The following is a 14855-nucleotide window of genomic DNA, read 5'->3' on the forward strand; positions in this document are numbered from 1 at the left end:
CTTTAAGTAAGTACCTTTAAAGGTTTCAGTGTTTTAGAACTTCTGTATGCCTCCTAGGTAGCTACTTGAATGAAAGGATCTTTTGCAGGTAACCTTATTTTTAAAAAAAATCTCAGGGTCCTGGGATTGAGCCCCACATCGGGCTCTCTGCTCAGCAGGGAGCCTGCTTCCTCCTCTCTCTCTCTGCCTGCCTCTCCATCTACTTGTGATCTCTGTAAAATAAATAAATAAAATCTTAAAAAAAAAAAAGTGTTAGTTCAACAAAATATAAAGGTAGTGATCCTCATATTCTTAGGTCAAGATCTTTAACCTTCAACAGCATGTGAGACTAAAACAGGGTTGGATTCCTTATCAGGATTCATTAAAGAAAAAAAATTTCCCAATAGGAAATGTGAGAAAATGAGTAATTATTCCTAATATTTTTTTTTTTTTTAAAGATTTTATTTATTCATTTGACAGAGAGAAATTACAAGTACACTGAGAGGCAGGCAGAGAGAGAGAGAAGGAAGCAGGCTCCCTGCTGAGCAGAGAGCCCGATGCGGGACTCGATCCCAGGACCCTGAGATCATGACCTGAGCCGAAGGCAGCGGCTTAACCCACTGAGCCACCCAGGCGCCCCAATTATTCCTAATATTGACAGATCTGAGTGTGAAGCAAATGGAGGCAATGGCATCTTTCCTGAAGGAGGAAAAAAATTAAGAATCAAAATGATGTTAAGCTCTATGTATTTGAAAAAGACCAAAAAAGGCAACTATATCTGATACGGAAGTAAAGAAGTGAAGGTATCAGTAAATTTTCTTCTAGCTCATGTGATCTGGCCAAGGCTGCAAACTTATCTGTGAGAGTAAACTGGTTTTTAATCCTGAATTCCAAGACTCCAAGACTAAAGATCATTACAGTTCAAAGTCTCTTGTAATCCAGGTTCTAGAACTCATTAAAAAGCTATTAACCACTAGTAAATTTGAATATATTTTTTTAAGATTTTATTTATTTATTTGACAGAGAGAGATTACAAGTAGACAGAGAGGCAGGCAGAGAGAGAGAGAGAGAGGGAAGCAGGCTCCCTACTGAGCAGAGAACCCGATGCAGGACTCGATCCCAGGACCATGAGATCATGACCTGAGCCGAAGGCAGCGGCTTTAACCCACTGAGCCACCCAGGCGCCCTTGAACTAACACTTTTTAGTAATCATATGGTCATTCTTTTTTTTTTTTTTTTTAATTTTTTTTTTTTCTAATTTATTTGAGAGAGAGACAGAGTGAGAGAGCATGAGAGGAGAGGTCAGAGGGAGAAGCAGACTCCCCATGGAGCTGGGAGCCCGATGTGGGACTCGATCCCAGGACCCTGGGATCATGACCCGAGCCGAAGGCAGTCGCTTAACCAACTGAGCCACCCAGGTGCCCTCATATGGTCATTCTTTTATTATCTTTATTATCAACAACAAGAACTATAATTCAAGCAGTATTTGTAGATTTAAAAATTTTTCACAATTTGCTTCACAAATATTTATTTTATTACTAAATTTCCTTTATCCCAGTATGCACATTTTTTTCACATTTTATCAAAATCTTAAGAAGTCTTCAATTGAAGTCTTAAGCATCCATCTCTTGGTCTCAGCACAGGTCTTGATCACAGGGTCATAAGTTCAAGCCCCTTGTTGAACTCCAAACTGAGTGTGGAGCCCACTTTAAAAAACAAAAAAAAAGAGTTGCTATTGGCCAGGTAACAGTGGTCTTCTTTCTTGGCTATGTACAAATTTGGTTATAGCAGTTAATATCATTACTTTATTGATTGTATTTTTGAGACCACATGAATTGAGTTTAGTTCTAGTTTGAGAAGTCTTCAAAACAATAATAGTTCTTTTAGTATTTAAAAAAAATTTTTTTAGAAACATTTTTTTCAAGTATGCAGAAATGCATATGAACAGGGACGCCTGGGTGGCTCAGTTGGTTGGACGACTGCCTTTGACTCAGGTCATGATCCCGGAGTCCCGCGATCAAGTCCCGCATCAGGTTCCCAGCTCCATGGAGAGTCTGCTTCGCTCTCTGACCTTCTCCTCGCTCATGCTCTCTCTCACTGTCTCTCTCTCAAATAAATAAATAAAATCTTTAAAAAAAAAAAAAAAGAAATGCATATGAACAGTGGCATGACTGATGATAAGAATCATCTAAGTAGCTTCCTGAGAGGTCTTTCAATAAATATAAAGTTCTCTGTGAAGAGAGCATGTATGTTTAGTTACAGAGTTTTTTCTTTCTCTGTGGTATATAACATAAGATGGTGGATTATAATTAATAACATCTTAGATCCAGCAAGATACAGTTTTCCCATTTTATAGATAAGCTCATGAAGGTTAGATTCCTTGCCATATTGTTATACAGCTAGGAAATAGAGACCGATTTCAGGGGAGTTTGGTTTGATTTGCCAAACTATGTGCTTTTAAATGCTTTCCTTGGTTGCTTATCTGTGTAATAAGTTAGAGAATTTGTATAATAAAAAAAATTACATCTCTTCTATCCTTAACAGTGGGGTAGCTAAATTTCTCTCTTTTCTCTTGTTTGTCCCTACCTCTGTCTCTGTTAGCTGTTGACAGGTCTGTGACTGCCAGTCTGAGTGATGCTCGGGATGCCCTAGTGAATGCTGTCATAGACTCTCTTTCAGCTTATCGCTCTTCAGTCCTAAGTAACCAGCAGCCTGGACTCATGGTTCCTTTTTCTTTGCGGCTTTTCCCACTCTTTGTGTTGGCTCTCCTTAAACAGGTAAGAGAATCAAAACCAGAAACTGTAACAGTGAAAATGTCAATAGCCCAAATTTTTATCCTGTGAACCACTGAACACTGTATGTATTACTTTAAGCCATTAAAGTTTTCTGAGGACAGTGACTTTGACTCTTACTTGAACCTTGAAAGAATCTGTAACCTAATAAATTCACAAGATACTGATTTAAAGCATGTGCCATATTTGTAAGAGATGTTCACCAAGTATTCATTGACATTATCAGAGATGTCAATGATCAGTTTTTCAGTTTTCCAGAACAAGAGCTATATGTTTTATTGCTCATGTAAGAAGTCACACATAACATAAAACTCTTCTGGCTTTTTCCTGCTCTGTCCAGTATTTCACCCACATACTACTATTTAATCTTAGATTTTCCCTCTCATACATGTGCACCTATTTCCATGACCTGCATTATACTTTCTGTTCCTTCCTGTGTTTGAGTTTAAATGTTACCTTTCTGGCAGTTGCCTTTCCTTCTATGGTCTTGTAGAGTTTTTTATTTGATATTAATTACTTGTCTTCTCTGCCTGCTCTTTGCCCTACTGCTGGTAGGTAGAGGAGGCTTATTTTTCCAGTATCCAAAATAAAAAGTCCAAGCTTGTATACTTAGGGTGTAAAGTTTATTAATTTTAAATACATATTACAAATTTTTAAATATATCAATTAAATTTTATCAAAAAGCTTATGTTAATAAATCACCCGGGAGAGCATCCCAGATTCCAAAATTGATGGAAACTACAAAAATTGTCAATTTGTATATTTTTCTGAACTCCAGGATTGATTTGTCTGGTGTATGTCATCTCTTCTAGGGAAGAAGGACAACCCACTCATCCTAATAGAATGGCTTTTGGATCAACTTCTAGCTTCTTTAACTCAAATTATGTATTTCCACTTCTGAATATAAATGCACAGAAATTACATAAATGCTTAAATTTTAATACTTAAAAATCTGAGCTTTTCTCTCTTTAGGTCTTCCATTAAATGTTGTCCTTCTACTGAGGCCTGCCTTTCCTGATCTCCCCATTTAGTGTGCAGTGTTCTAACCTATATTCTTCTTTACCTAATGTACCTAACCTACATTCTTTACTTCTCTTTCCTCCCTTTTCTCCATAGTTTTTAACACTGACATATCAATATTTTGCTTATTTATTATTTACTTTTTCCTTACTAGGATTTTGTCTCCATGAGGGCAAGATTTTTATCTTTTTTTGAAAAATTACCACATTGTCCCATCACCTAGAAGAACAATTCTTCGTGCATATTGGACTATCAGTAAATAGTTATTGAATGAATAAATAAACTTTCCTTCTTCCGTTTCTCATAATATTCTTTTTTCTTTCTTAATGACTATCAACATACTAATTTAAAAGATCTTGGGGGGACGCCTGGGTGGCTCAGTTGGTTAAGCAGCTGCCTTCAGCTCAGGTCATGATCCCAGCATTCTGGGCTCCTTGCTCGGCAGGGAGCCTGCTTCTCCCTCTGCCTCTGCCTGCCATTCTGTCTGCCTGTGCTCTCTCTCTCCCCCCCCCTCTCTCTGATAAATAAATAAAAAATCTTAAAAAAAAAAAAAAAAGTTCTTGGGGCACCTGGATGGCTTAGTTGGTAGAGCATGCAACTCTTAATCTCAGGGTCATGGGTTTGAGCCCCATGTTGAGTGCAGAGCTTACTTAAAAAGAAATCTTAAGAGCCTTGGGGCCTCATTCTGGCTCCTTCGATAGAGCATGCCAGGTTATCACTTCAAGCCCCATTTCAGAAGTAGAGATTATTAAAACAAACAAACTTAAGAGCCTTTTCCAGTCTTTATTTATTTATAGCACTTGCACTTGTTTTAATACATCATCTCATTGCTGCTAGCTCTTTGCCTGTTTCTACAACTTTCCATCCGTAGGAATGCTTACAAATTTCTTTTAAAGATTTTATTTTTTTTAAGTAATCTCTGCACCCACTGTGGGGCTGGAACTCACAACCTCACAATCAAGAGTTGCATGCCCTACCTACTGAGCCAGCCAGGAGCCCCAGGAATGCTTAAAAACCTACCCCAAAACTAATAATACTCTCCATGAAGCTAATATATCAGTTAAAACTTAGTACTTAAACATCAGTAAAACTTACTATTTACTACTTCTATTCTGCTAATTAACATCCTCATTTCTATTTTTCTGGTTGATTTTTAACCTTTCTTGTGTTGTTTAATTTCTCTAATTATGGGAGAAACAAGGATAGTTAACCACATTAGTCACCTCCTAACATTTACAAAACAGATCTTTAGTCCTTCATGTATGTTTTTATTTCATCATCTGCAGTTTAACTTTATTCTTCTCATGGTATTATTTAGATTTCTATATCACTATCCCTCTATGGCAGATAGAATATTTAGATCTAGTTCAGTGATTAGGAAACACCAGAGAGACCTAATGACTTTGCCGTGGTCATGTAATTAGTTTCTTTCAGGTGGCAGTGTAGTCATAATTTAATAGATGTGTGACTTTTTAAAAGATACTTAACAGAATCCATTAAAAGAATAATTTAAAAATTTGCTAATTCTGTCTGAAGATATTCTTTTAACATCTTATATTTGCAAAGCTTTGTTTATATTTATTATTAAATCCCCCCCTTTATTTAATGGGGGTTGTGTTTTGTTACAGAAATCATTTCAGACTGGGACAAATGCACGTCTAGATGAACGCATTTTTGCCATGTGTCAGGTGAAAAATCAGCCCTTGGTTTACCTTATGCTCACAACTCATCCCAGTTTGTATAGAGTTGACAATCTCTCAGATGAGGTAAGATTGATTACTTTTTTAGTGGCTATTTCTTGGAGTTTTAAAGTCCTAATTATTCTGAGTCCATTGTAGAAATGAGGAAAGTTTTGTTGTTGTTGTTTTCTAAAGATTTATTTATTCATTTTACAGAGAGCATGCGGGGCGGGGGGGGGGGGGCAGAGCAAGAAGCACACTCCCTGCTGAGCAGGAAGCCAGACAGGGGCTTGATCACAGAACTCCCAGAATCATGACCTGAGCCAAAGGCAGCCGCTTAAAAACTGAGTCACCCAGGCGCCCCAAAGAAAAAATATTTAAATTGTAATATTATTTGCCCCTTTTTTTACTTCATTCTTTCTTATGGGTCTTTGCTAGGAGACTAGAAAACAGTGCCACTGATTGCTTATCTTCTTTCCCACCAGAGAAAGACAAGATTCTTTTTTTATTTCACATTAGAAAGCCTTTAGGGAGGGTGCCTGGGTGGCTCAGTTCATTGAGTGCCTGCCTTCCCTACAGGTCACGATTCCAGGGTCTTGGGATGGAGCCCGGCATCGGGCTCCCTGCTCCGCGGAGGGCCTGCTTCTCTCTCTAACCATCTGCTTACTTGTGCGCTGTCTCTATCTCTCTGTCAAATAAATAAATAAAATCTTTAAAGAAAAAAAAAAAGCCTTTAGGGGAAATTTCTGAATGGCTCTCTTGAGTCTGCGTATTCTTTGTGGTGGTTTCCACATGCCTTAAGGTGTGAGGTCTTAAGGTAATGTGATTAATACTCCCTCTTTAAAGCTAAATCCTTAAGCTGGATGGGGCATACCCCTTGATAGATCAGTATTTTATTTACTTCTTCCTTTAGGTAAGGTTTAATCAAGCACCTTAGTTTAAGTACTCAAAGTTTTTTTGGTAAAAAATTAATAGTTATGAATATTTAAAGGTGTGTGTGTGTTTTCAGAGAATAGTAGTATTCATTATAAATGAGAAATTTCCATTTCTGGCCTTAATAAATTAATGTCAAACCTAATAGAACTATTAAAATCTCATTTGCATTCGGCCTTTATTTCTCCCACACATGTACACATAACCTAAGTCACACAGTTAACCATTATTTATTAACTAAATTCCAGACTTCATTTGGTTCTCACTGAAGTCATTTTTCTGTTCAGGATACATAGGTATTGGTTGCATTTATTATATTTTTTAAATAATAGTTAAGATCAGAAGTTAATTTGGATTTATTGGGATTCAAATGGGTTTGTTTAGATGAGCAATAAATATTTCTTCATCTTCCTTATATTTAAATATGAATAACTGATTTAGCTAAGTTTCAAAGTCTTGGAAGTGACATTTAAAAAAATTTTTTAAATTGTGACTGCATATTACCATGTCAACAAAAATTCCTGGAATGCAAAGATTTGGTTCGAGGCAAGGGAGAGCTTTAGTGCTGTAGAGTTTACAAACCAGAAGTCAGCTCTGAAGGTGAAGGTTTGAGCTTGAATTTGAATAGGCACAAGTTCTGTGTCCTTATTAAGGGCTGGCCAGCCTGAGGTCCCAAATTGCAACTTTAGGAGCAGAGTGACAAGCTGGATACATTTTCATACTTCTCGTAGCAGCTTCAGGATCTGGCAACAGCCTGATAAGGTGTGTGGCGGGGGTCTGCAAATTTTGCTGAATTTTGTGTGTGCTTGCTACCTCAAGCCGTGTTGTCTGGTTTTGTTCCCTATGGGCATTTGGTCTGATAAAAAGTTTAGGTTTTTTTCCATTGACATGAGGGAACCCATCCTGTCAGCTGTTGCTGTCTAATTATTGGGGTATTTTGTTCTTAAGTTGTATTGAAAAGCTATAACTTTTTGGGGGGCACCTGGGTAGCTCAATCGGTTAAGCCTCTGACTCTTGATTTTGGCTTGGGTCATGATCTCATGGTTGTGGGATCAAGTCCCACATCGGACTCCATGCTGAATGGAAAGTATGCTTGAGATTCTCTCTCCCTTTCCCTCTGCCCCTCTTCTCTCTCTCAAATAAATAAAGTCTAAAACCTTTAATTTTTTTGCTTAATTCCTCAGGGAGCACTCAACATCAATGATCGCACCATACCTCAGCCACCTATTCTTCAGCTTTCTGTGGAGAAGTTGAGCAGGGATGGAGCTTTCCTCATGGATGCAGGCTCTGTGAGTAATCTGACTAATCTGGATCCTTGTCTCTGCATACTGCTGTATCTTCATTCCCTTTAATGTCTTTTTCTGAACAGATTATGTGCTATTTAATCTATACATTTTTGTATGAGCCACCTTCTCCCTCCATAGCCTCTTTTCATGATAAGCATACATGTCTCATCATGGAAAATTATTCAGTTGAAGACTGTATAAGCTCACTAAACGTACTCATCATTTTGATCTTTTAGAACATACTCAGTGGTAAAGGTGAGTCAGCAGTTCGCTGTTACACACATTTCAAAATGATTTTTTTCCTATTCCCCAGGTATTGATGCTTTGGGTTGGAAAAAATTGTGGACAAAATTTTCTCAGCCAGGTTCTAGGAGTTCAAAACTATGCATTAATTCCACAGATTATGGTAAGACTGTTTTATCGTGATTATGATTGTGGTAGACTCACAAGACCATTTCATTGGTCTATGGCAGGGTCCTTTTAACCACTGATTTGGAGTAAGAACTTATCTAATTGCTAAATAAGCTAATGATTTGTGATTAGTGTCAGTTGGATTAATATATATTATTGAAAAAAGTAATAATAAACTTTGTCACCAGCTCTGTAATCATGGACAAGTCACTAACAGCCTCATTTGTAAATTAAGAATGTTCTTGCTTATGGAAGAATAACTGAAATGATCCATGAGAAAGCATTTGTTAAGCTCTATAGCATTTGTTTGGATAATTTTCGATTTTAAAGTTAGAATTAGGTGGGCCTGGATGGCTCCGTTGGTTAAGATCTCCAGGGTATTCATATACATGATAAAGTTTGAGAAGCACTGTAAATGATGCTTTAGATATGTGACTCAAGTAAGTTGGATATTGCTTGGTTTTGTTTAACAGACAGACCTTCCAGAACTTGATACACCAGAATCTGCCAGAATAATAGCATTCATCTCTTGGCTAAGAGAGCAGAGACCATTTTTCCCCATACTTTATGTAATAAGGTAAGTTGAATTTTCCATTTGCTAATAGTGAAATAGCAGCTTTACAAGGTTTACAGTTGTTCAGCTTTACAAGGACCTATTTTGAGTCATATGTGACCTAATGCTTAGGCAAACCCTTCAGGAAAAAAAAAAAGATTTTCAATAAATATTACTCATATATTCTTTATATCCAGTTATTAGTAAAGAGTATATTAAAAGCCTCATGACAAATCCACTTTATTTTACTATTACATTGTTATCTAATGTATATATTTTTATCTTTTATTCCTTAGGGATGAGAGTCCAATGAAAGCAAACTTCCTTCAAAACATGGTAGAAGACAGAACAGAATCTGCATTATCATATTATGAATTCCTCTTGCATATACAACAGCAAGTGAACAAATGAAGATATTTGACTTAAAGTCATGATAATGCAGAACACCTGAGAATGTGTAATACTTTCCTTTTCTATTAGGTTTGTGGACTAATGGGATGATTATATGTTCTCACTGTGATTTTAACAAACTATAGCAAATAAAGGACCACAGCAGAGAATCAAACATGAAACTCTGAAATACTGTATTTTTCAAATCAAAATATATCTACATACATTTGACTGGATACTTTTTTTCCTTTGCTGCCAATAATGTTTGAGATGTTATGGATTGAAATAGGATGAGACAATATTGCAGAGGCAAAGTAAATTTTGTAAAATAAAGACTTCTGTGTTTCAAATGTATATTTCTCCTTTGTTCCTGAAAATTTGGCTGCTATATTTACAACCTCATGAGACTGAGTGTTGCAGGGATATTACAAATCCATTGATAATGATCTTTTTTAAGATCAGAAAAATTTCAGAAGTAAATATATGTAGAAAAGCTAGACCCCATCTCCCACACCTGTTTGTTTTTTTTTTTTAAAGGAAGAAAAAGGATCATCATGTTAACTAAAACCAGAGTAAACTAACTCTAGTCTAGTTTGAGAAGAATATGAAATAATACAGTCAAGCTTTAAAATCTGTCAGTATTCTCTATACTTGAAGAACAAAGTCACTTTGATTTGAAATGAAAACTAATTAAGTGGTTTCCTGATTTGACTGCAGAAGACTTGGTTGGAGCCAGTATCATATTCTGCAGTGAAAAGAATCAGCTGCCTTCATAAATACATTGAGACTGGCAATGGTAATAGAGAGATGAGAGACTTTGGTTATCTTGATCCTTGAAGTGGGCTTTGTTTGGTTCATTTCTGCTCTGTGATGTATAATAAAAGTGTTATATTGGTGAATTGATGAATTAAAGAAATTAAAGGTTTTTAAAATTCTGTCTCAAATGCATCAGTAACATTTTTCTAAAAAGTTTAATAATTGGAAGCCGCTCATTAGATATTTATTCTTGGATATTAAAACTTATTAAAGCATGAATGCTGCTGTTTGATTTGGTGGATATTAAGATTAGACATATCCAATATATTGAAGTTATGGTAGAAGCTTGATTTCTGAACATGCTCAAGAGACTGCTTTTTTGATTGAGCCAGAGAAATATTATAGTCAAAACCATTGAGTGGATTTTGTTTACAAATAGGTAAATTATGCATTTATATATTTAAAGTGCTGTGATAGGATATCTTTAAAGAGTTTGGCCCATTTTTCACAGATTCACCTTGTCTTGTATGAACTTCTTAACATAACATAAAAGTTGTTCATGTGTAATACTTGATGAAAATATTTTTGTTTCTTTGTTTTAATGGGTTAGAAAAATGTGTTTACAATCTTGGTCTTATATGATCACCAATGAAATAGTAACTTTCAGGTTTACATCAGTATGAGCTGACTTTAACTGAATTGTTTGGGGACAGAGAAGAAGCAGGTCCCATTAGAATATACACTACTGCTTACCTGCTGGGTCAGACTAAATGTTTGGATTTTATAGGAATATCATCTCCCTTAAGCAGTGTTAAGATTTATCTTCAGGATGAGAGTGGCACATGAACTGGAAATTTTCTTGAAATCTGCTTCATTATTATTAGGAAACTATTTTAAAGTTGTAGCAAATTAAAATTGTATTTTTCCCTCTTTTAAAGAAACAGAGTCATCCTTGTGCACTGATGTTTCTTAGAATAACTAAAATTCTCTTCTTAATGTGAACTGTCAATCTTGATATTTGTAGATCCTTTCTTAATAGTAGTGAAGAGCCTTCCAGAGGGAAAAGTTTGTGCTTCTAGGGAAAGAAATCTTCCTTGTGCCTCACTTCATCCCTAAGTGAATATGACTCTTGTTATTGCCACATGCTTTGTTAGTATATTTCACAAATTTACTTTTAAAATTTCACCTTAAAAATTATTTTAGATAGTGTGTAACATGTGCAATCCAGAATAATTTTGTCATAGGCATGTCATAAAAAAACAACTTTAGTTAAGATTCATAATATTTGTTCTCTGGGTAATGAGGGAATGAATGAACCTTTTGGAGATAATGATATTAAGCAATTATTTTTTTGCAATACTGAATGTGTTTAGTTTAGTTTAGGTTTTTTGGTTTTTTTTTTTTTTTTTGCTGTAGGCACTACCTGCTATCTCATCTTGTATTACTTTTTGATGTAAAGTTACTAATATTTACACTATGCCATATTTTTTTTATTGTAGTTATAAATTATAAACGATCCTTAAATTTTCTACAGTTCTACAACTACTAAAGTAACAGACAAGGGCAATCTTGGTATTTAAATCTGAGCATGGCAATTCTACCATAAAAAGTACTCTATTTTTCTAATTTCTAGGATTTTTAAAATAACATTTCTGTACATCCGACATTAATATTCACTCAAGCTGTATACCATTTTAGTTTGCATATACTTCATTTTTTTAATTTAATGTAATGTATTAAGTCTAACAGACTGTTTTTCGATAATTAGAACAAAAGATTTATTTCTTCTAATCAAAGATGCATAACAGCTATTATCTAGGGGACCATCAAATGTGATTTCAAGATTTTGTTAACTATTTCAAATATAATCCTTATATAGAAATTTTAATTTTGTAAAGTAGTGTAAAATATTGTAACATTAAATTCTTGTTCTCAAATTCAAATATGTATTGATCTTCAATGTGCTGTGTTAAATCTTGCTTCTCTTAAATATTAGAGACAAGATTTGTCTTCCTTTTTACAGTTTGTAATTTTCACTGTTTTATTCCTGTAAAAAAGTCATTTGTAACCCATGCAAATAATCATTTGAACTGTGCTAACTTATCAATTTGGCTATTCAATAAAGTTATGGAGAGAGCTTACATATACTGACCTGTTATTTAAAGGGGTATGGATAACCTGCCAGTCACTGAATTGTGCCATGTTGTACATACACCTGCGTTAATAAGTCAATGGAAGGCTTTGGCTGAAAGCACTTTGAATCTAAGCTGGTGTCTGGGAGGTCATAAACTAAATTCTCACTCCTCAATGATTGCCGGGTTTAAAATTCTAGGTTGAAAGAGGTTTTTGTTTTTTGTGTTTTTTTTTATCTTGATATGTTTAAGATAGTATTCCATTGTCTTCTGGACCCTTTGGTAATTGGTAAGATGCTTACTGTCAACCTAATTGTTACTTTGAAGGTAAATTTGTTAGCTTTCAAGATTTTTCTATTATCCTTAATATTCTATAGTTTGGCTACTCTGAGTTTATAGTTTATCTTGCTTGTTTTTCAGAGCACATTTTATTTTTATTTTTAAGGATCTTATTTATTTGACAGAGATCATAAGTAGGCAGAAAGGCAGGCAGAGAGAGAAAGAGAAGGAAGCAGGCTCCCTACTGAGCAGAGAGCCCACCACGGGGCTCCATCCCAGGACCCTGAGATTGTGACCCTCACCGAAGGCAGAGGCTCAACCCACTGAGCCACCCAGGCGCCCCTAAACATCTGACTCTTGGATCTCAGGGTTGTGAATTCAGGTTCTGGGTCTTGCTCTCAGGGTTGTGAATTCAGGTCTTGCTCTCAGGGTTGTGAATTCAAGTTCTGCTTTGGGCTCCAAGCTGGGTGTGGAGCCTACTTAATAAAACAAAAAACTAAGGAGCACCTGGGTGGCTCAGTTGTTTAAGTTATTGACTCTTGATTTCGTCTCAGGTCATGATCTCAGGGTCATAGAATTAAGTCCTACCTCTTCTCAGCAGGGAGTCTGCTTTCTCCGCCCATCTGCTCCTCCCCCTGCTTGTGCTGTCTCTCAAATAAATGAAATCTTTAAAAATATAATAAGAGAGGGGCACTTGGGTGGCTCAGATGGTTAAAGCCTCTGCCTTCGGCTCAGGTCATGATCCCAGGGTCCTGGGATCAAGCCCCGCATTGGGCTCTCTCCTTGGTGGGGAGCCTGCTTCCTCCTCTCTCTTTGCCTACTTGTGATCTCTCCCTCTCTGTCAAATAAATAAATAAAATCTTTAAAATATATATATATATATATATGTATATATATATATATATACACACATATATATATAATAAGAGAAAAATTTCTGCAACTACTTACAAAAGTTGAAACTAGTGCTGTCAGTGCTAGGTTTGGGGCAAACTGGTAAATTTTTAAAAAATGAGTGGGTTTGCCTTCGTAAAGTCCATAGTGAGGAGACAAAAATTAATATAATAATCTTAAGTATGCACATCATTTATCAAGGAATCATACCACTGAGAAGTACTAGGAAGTTTAACCAATAAAATACAGAAACCCCATAGGGAAATGGTTCCCCAGAGTTATGTAAGCATATAACATGAAATCTTCACACTTTTAATTCTTACCAAACTAAAGGATCTATCATGCATCTAAGACAAAATTTAAATTTGGCTTCTATAGGCTCTCTTAAATGAAAAAAATATTGTTTATCCTGGAATTGTATTTGGTTTTGGTTCATCAGGATTATATGTCATTAAGTTCTGCACATTTATTATTTCAGTTTTAGAATTTTTTTTTAAGACACAGAGATGTAGGTCTGTACACACAGGGCAACATTTTCTAATGCTTTGTAATTAAGTAGGGTATGTTCTTGAGATTTAGCTTTTAGCCAATCAAGGGAGAAAGTCGGTGTACATACCTTGGCTCTTCTTGTTATTGAATCCAAAAGATAAATTGTTAGGTTCTTTTTTTTTTTTTTAACATTTTTTCCCTCAAACTTTTCTGTCTGTACAGGGTCAGGGGACTAAGTAAATATAGTAGCAGGTTAAATATAGTAGCTTATTACCCTCTGTTTTGGCCAGGTTTCACGTTTCCCGATTCCAGTCTACATTTTAGGGGACCCACTAGATTGCCTCACCCTCTGCAGCCTGTCAAGTGGCCACAGGGCCTCTTACCAAGGGTTGAAGGATGATTGAATTCCTTCATTCTTTTATCCATTCACTTGGACTTTGTGATTAATAACTATCATTTATGTACCCTACACAATTTACTTCCTCTATAAAGGCTTTATTTATTTATTTTAATAATGTTCTAGGCCACGTGCCAGCTCAACTAAGAACCTGAACTCAGTACCCTGAGCTCAAGACCTAAGCGGAGATCAAGAGTCAGTGGCGCCCTCATAAAGGCATTCTCAAGTTCTACTTTATGGCTGTTGTTATAAGGATAATTGTAATCCATGTTAGATTCATTGTTCTATGTTATCATTATACTTTTCTTCTGACTTAAAAAGAAATTAAAATTAAAACATTTCCTAATAGTGATTCTCAACACGGCGTTATAGTTAGGTGGGCTCTGCCAAGTGCTCACGCCGTTCCAGGAGTTGCAGTTCTGAACAAAACACAAGGCTTGTCTTCATGGAGCCTACAGTCTAGCTGGTGAGAAACGGACAATAAAATAAGTACATTTAGCTTACGAGTCGGATAAGAAAAATAAGATTAGAGAGTATGGAGTCTTGAAAAGGGTGGTGATTTAAGCAGAATGGACAGGGACGTCTTCACTGGGAAAGCCGCGAACAAAGACGCAAAGGAGGACTTCAACAGGTTGCCTTGATGGCTCAGATGGTAAAGCATCTGTCCTCGGCTGAGCTCATGACCCTAGGTCCTGGGATCAAGTCCTACATCCAGGCTACCCACTCAGCAGAGAACCCGCTTCTCCCACGGCCCCCCTCTCTCTCTTCCTCTAAACTAGGGGGTAGGAGGGGAGGGAGAGAAGGTCCGAAACGCGCCACGTGCGTATTTGGGAGAAAAGCAACTGAGGAGAAAGGGAAAATGAGC

At 36.2% G+C, this 14855-nt stretch overlaps 1 protein-coding gene across 1 annotated transcript in view; it reads left to right on the top strand.

Moving 5' to 3' along the window:
* Positions 1–11940, top strand: part of SEC24A (SEC24 homolog A, COPII coat complex component) — a 68954-nt gene extending 57014 nt beyond the window's left edge. The window contains exons 18-23 of the mRNA XM_059417598.1: positions 2581–2756; positions 5420–5557; positions 7588–7692; positions 8003–8095; positions 8574–8677; positions 8950–11940. Of these exons, the coding sequence (XP_059273581.1) occupies positions 2581–2756; positions 5420–5557; positions 7588–7692; positions 8003–8095; positions 8574–8677; positions 8950–9064 (731 nt within the window). The 3' untranslated portion in view covers positions 9065–11940. The remainder of the gene's footprint in view (positions 1–2580; positions 2757–5419; positions 5558–7587; positions 7693–8002; positions 8096–8573; positions 8678–8949) is intronic.
* The last annotated feature ends 2915 nt before the right edge of the window (positions 11941–14855 follow it).

The sequence above is a fragment of the Mustela nigripes genome, chromosome 12 (genome assembly GCF_022355385.1).
Source record: "Mustela nigripes isolate SB6536 chromosome 12, MUSNIG.SB6536, whole genome shotgun sequence".
NCBI classification, from domain to species: Eukaryota; Metazoa; Chordata; class Mammalia; order Carnivora; family Mustelidae; genus Mustela; species Mustela nigripes.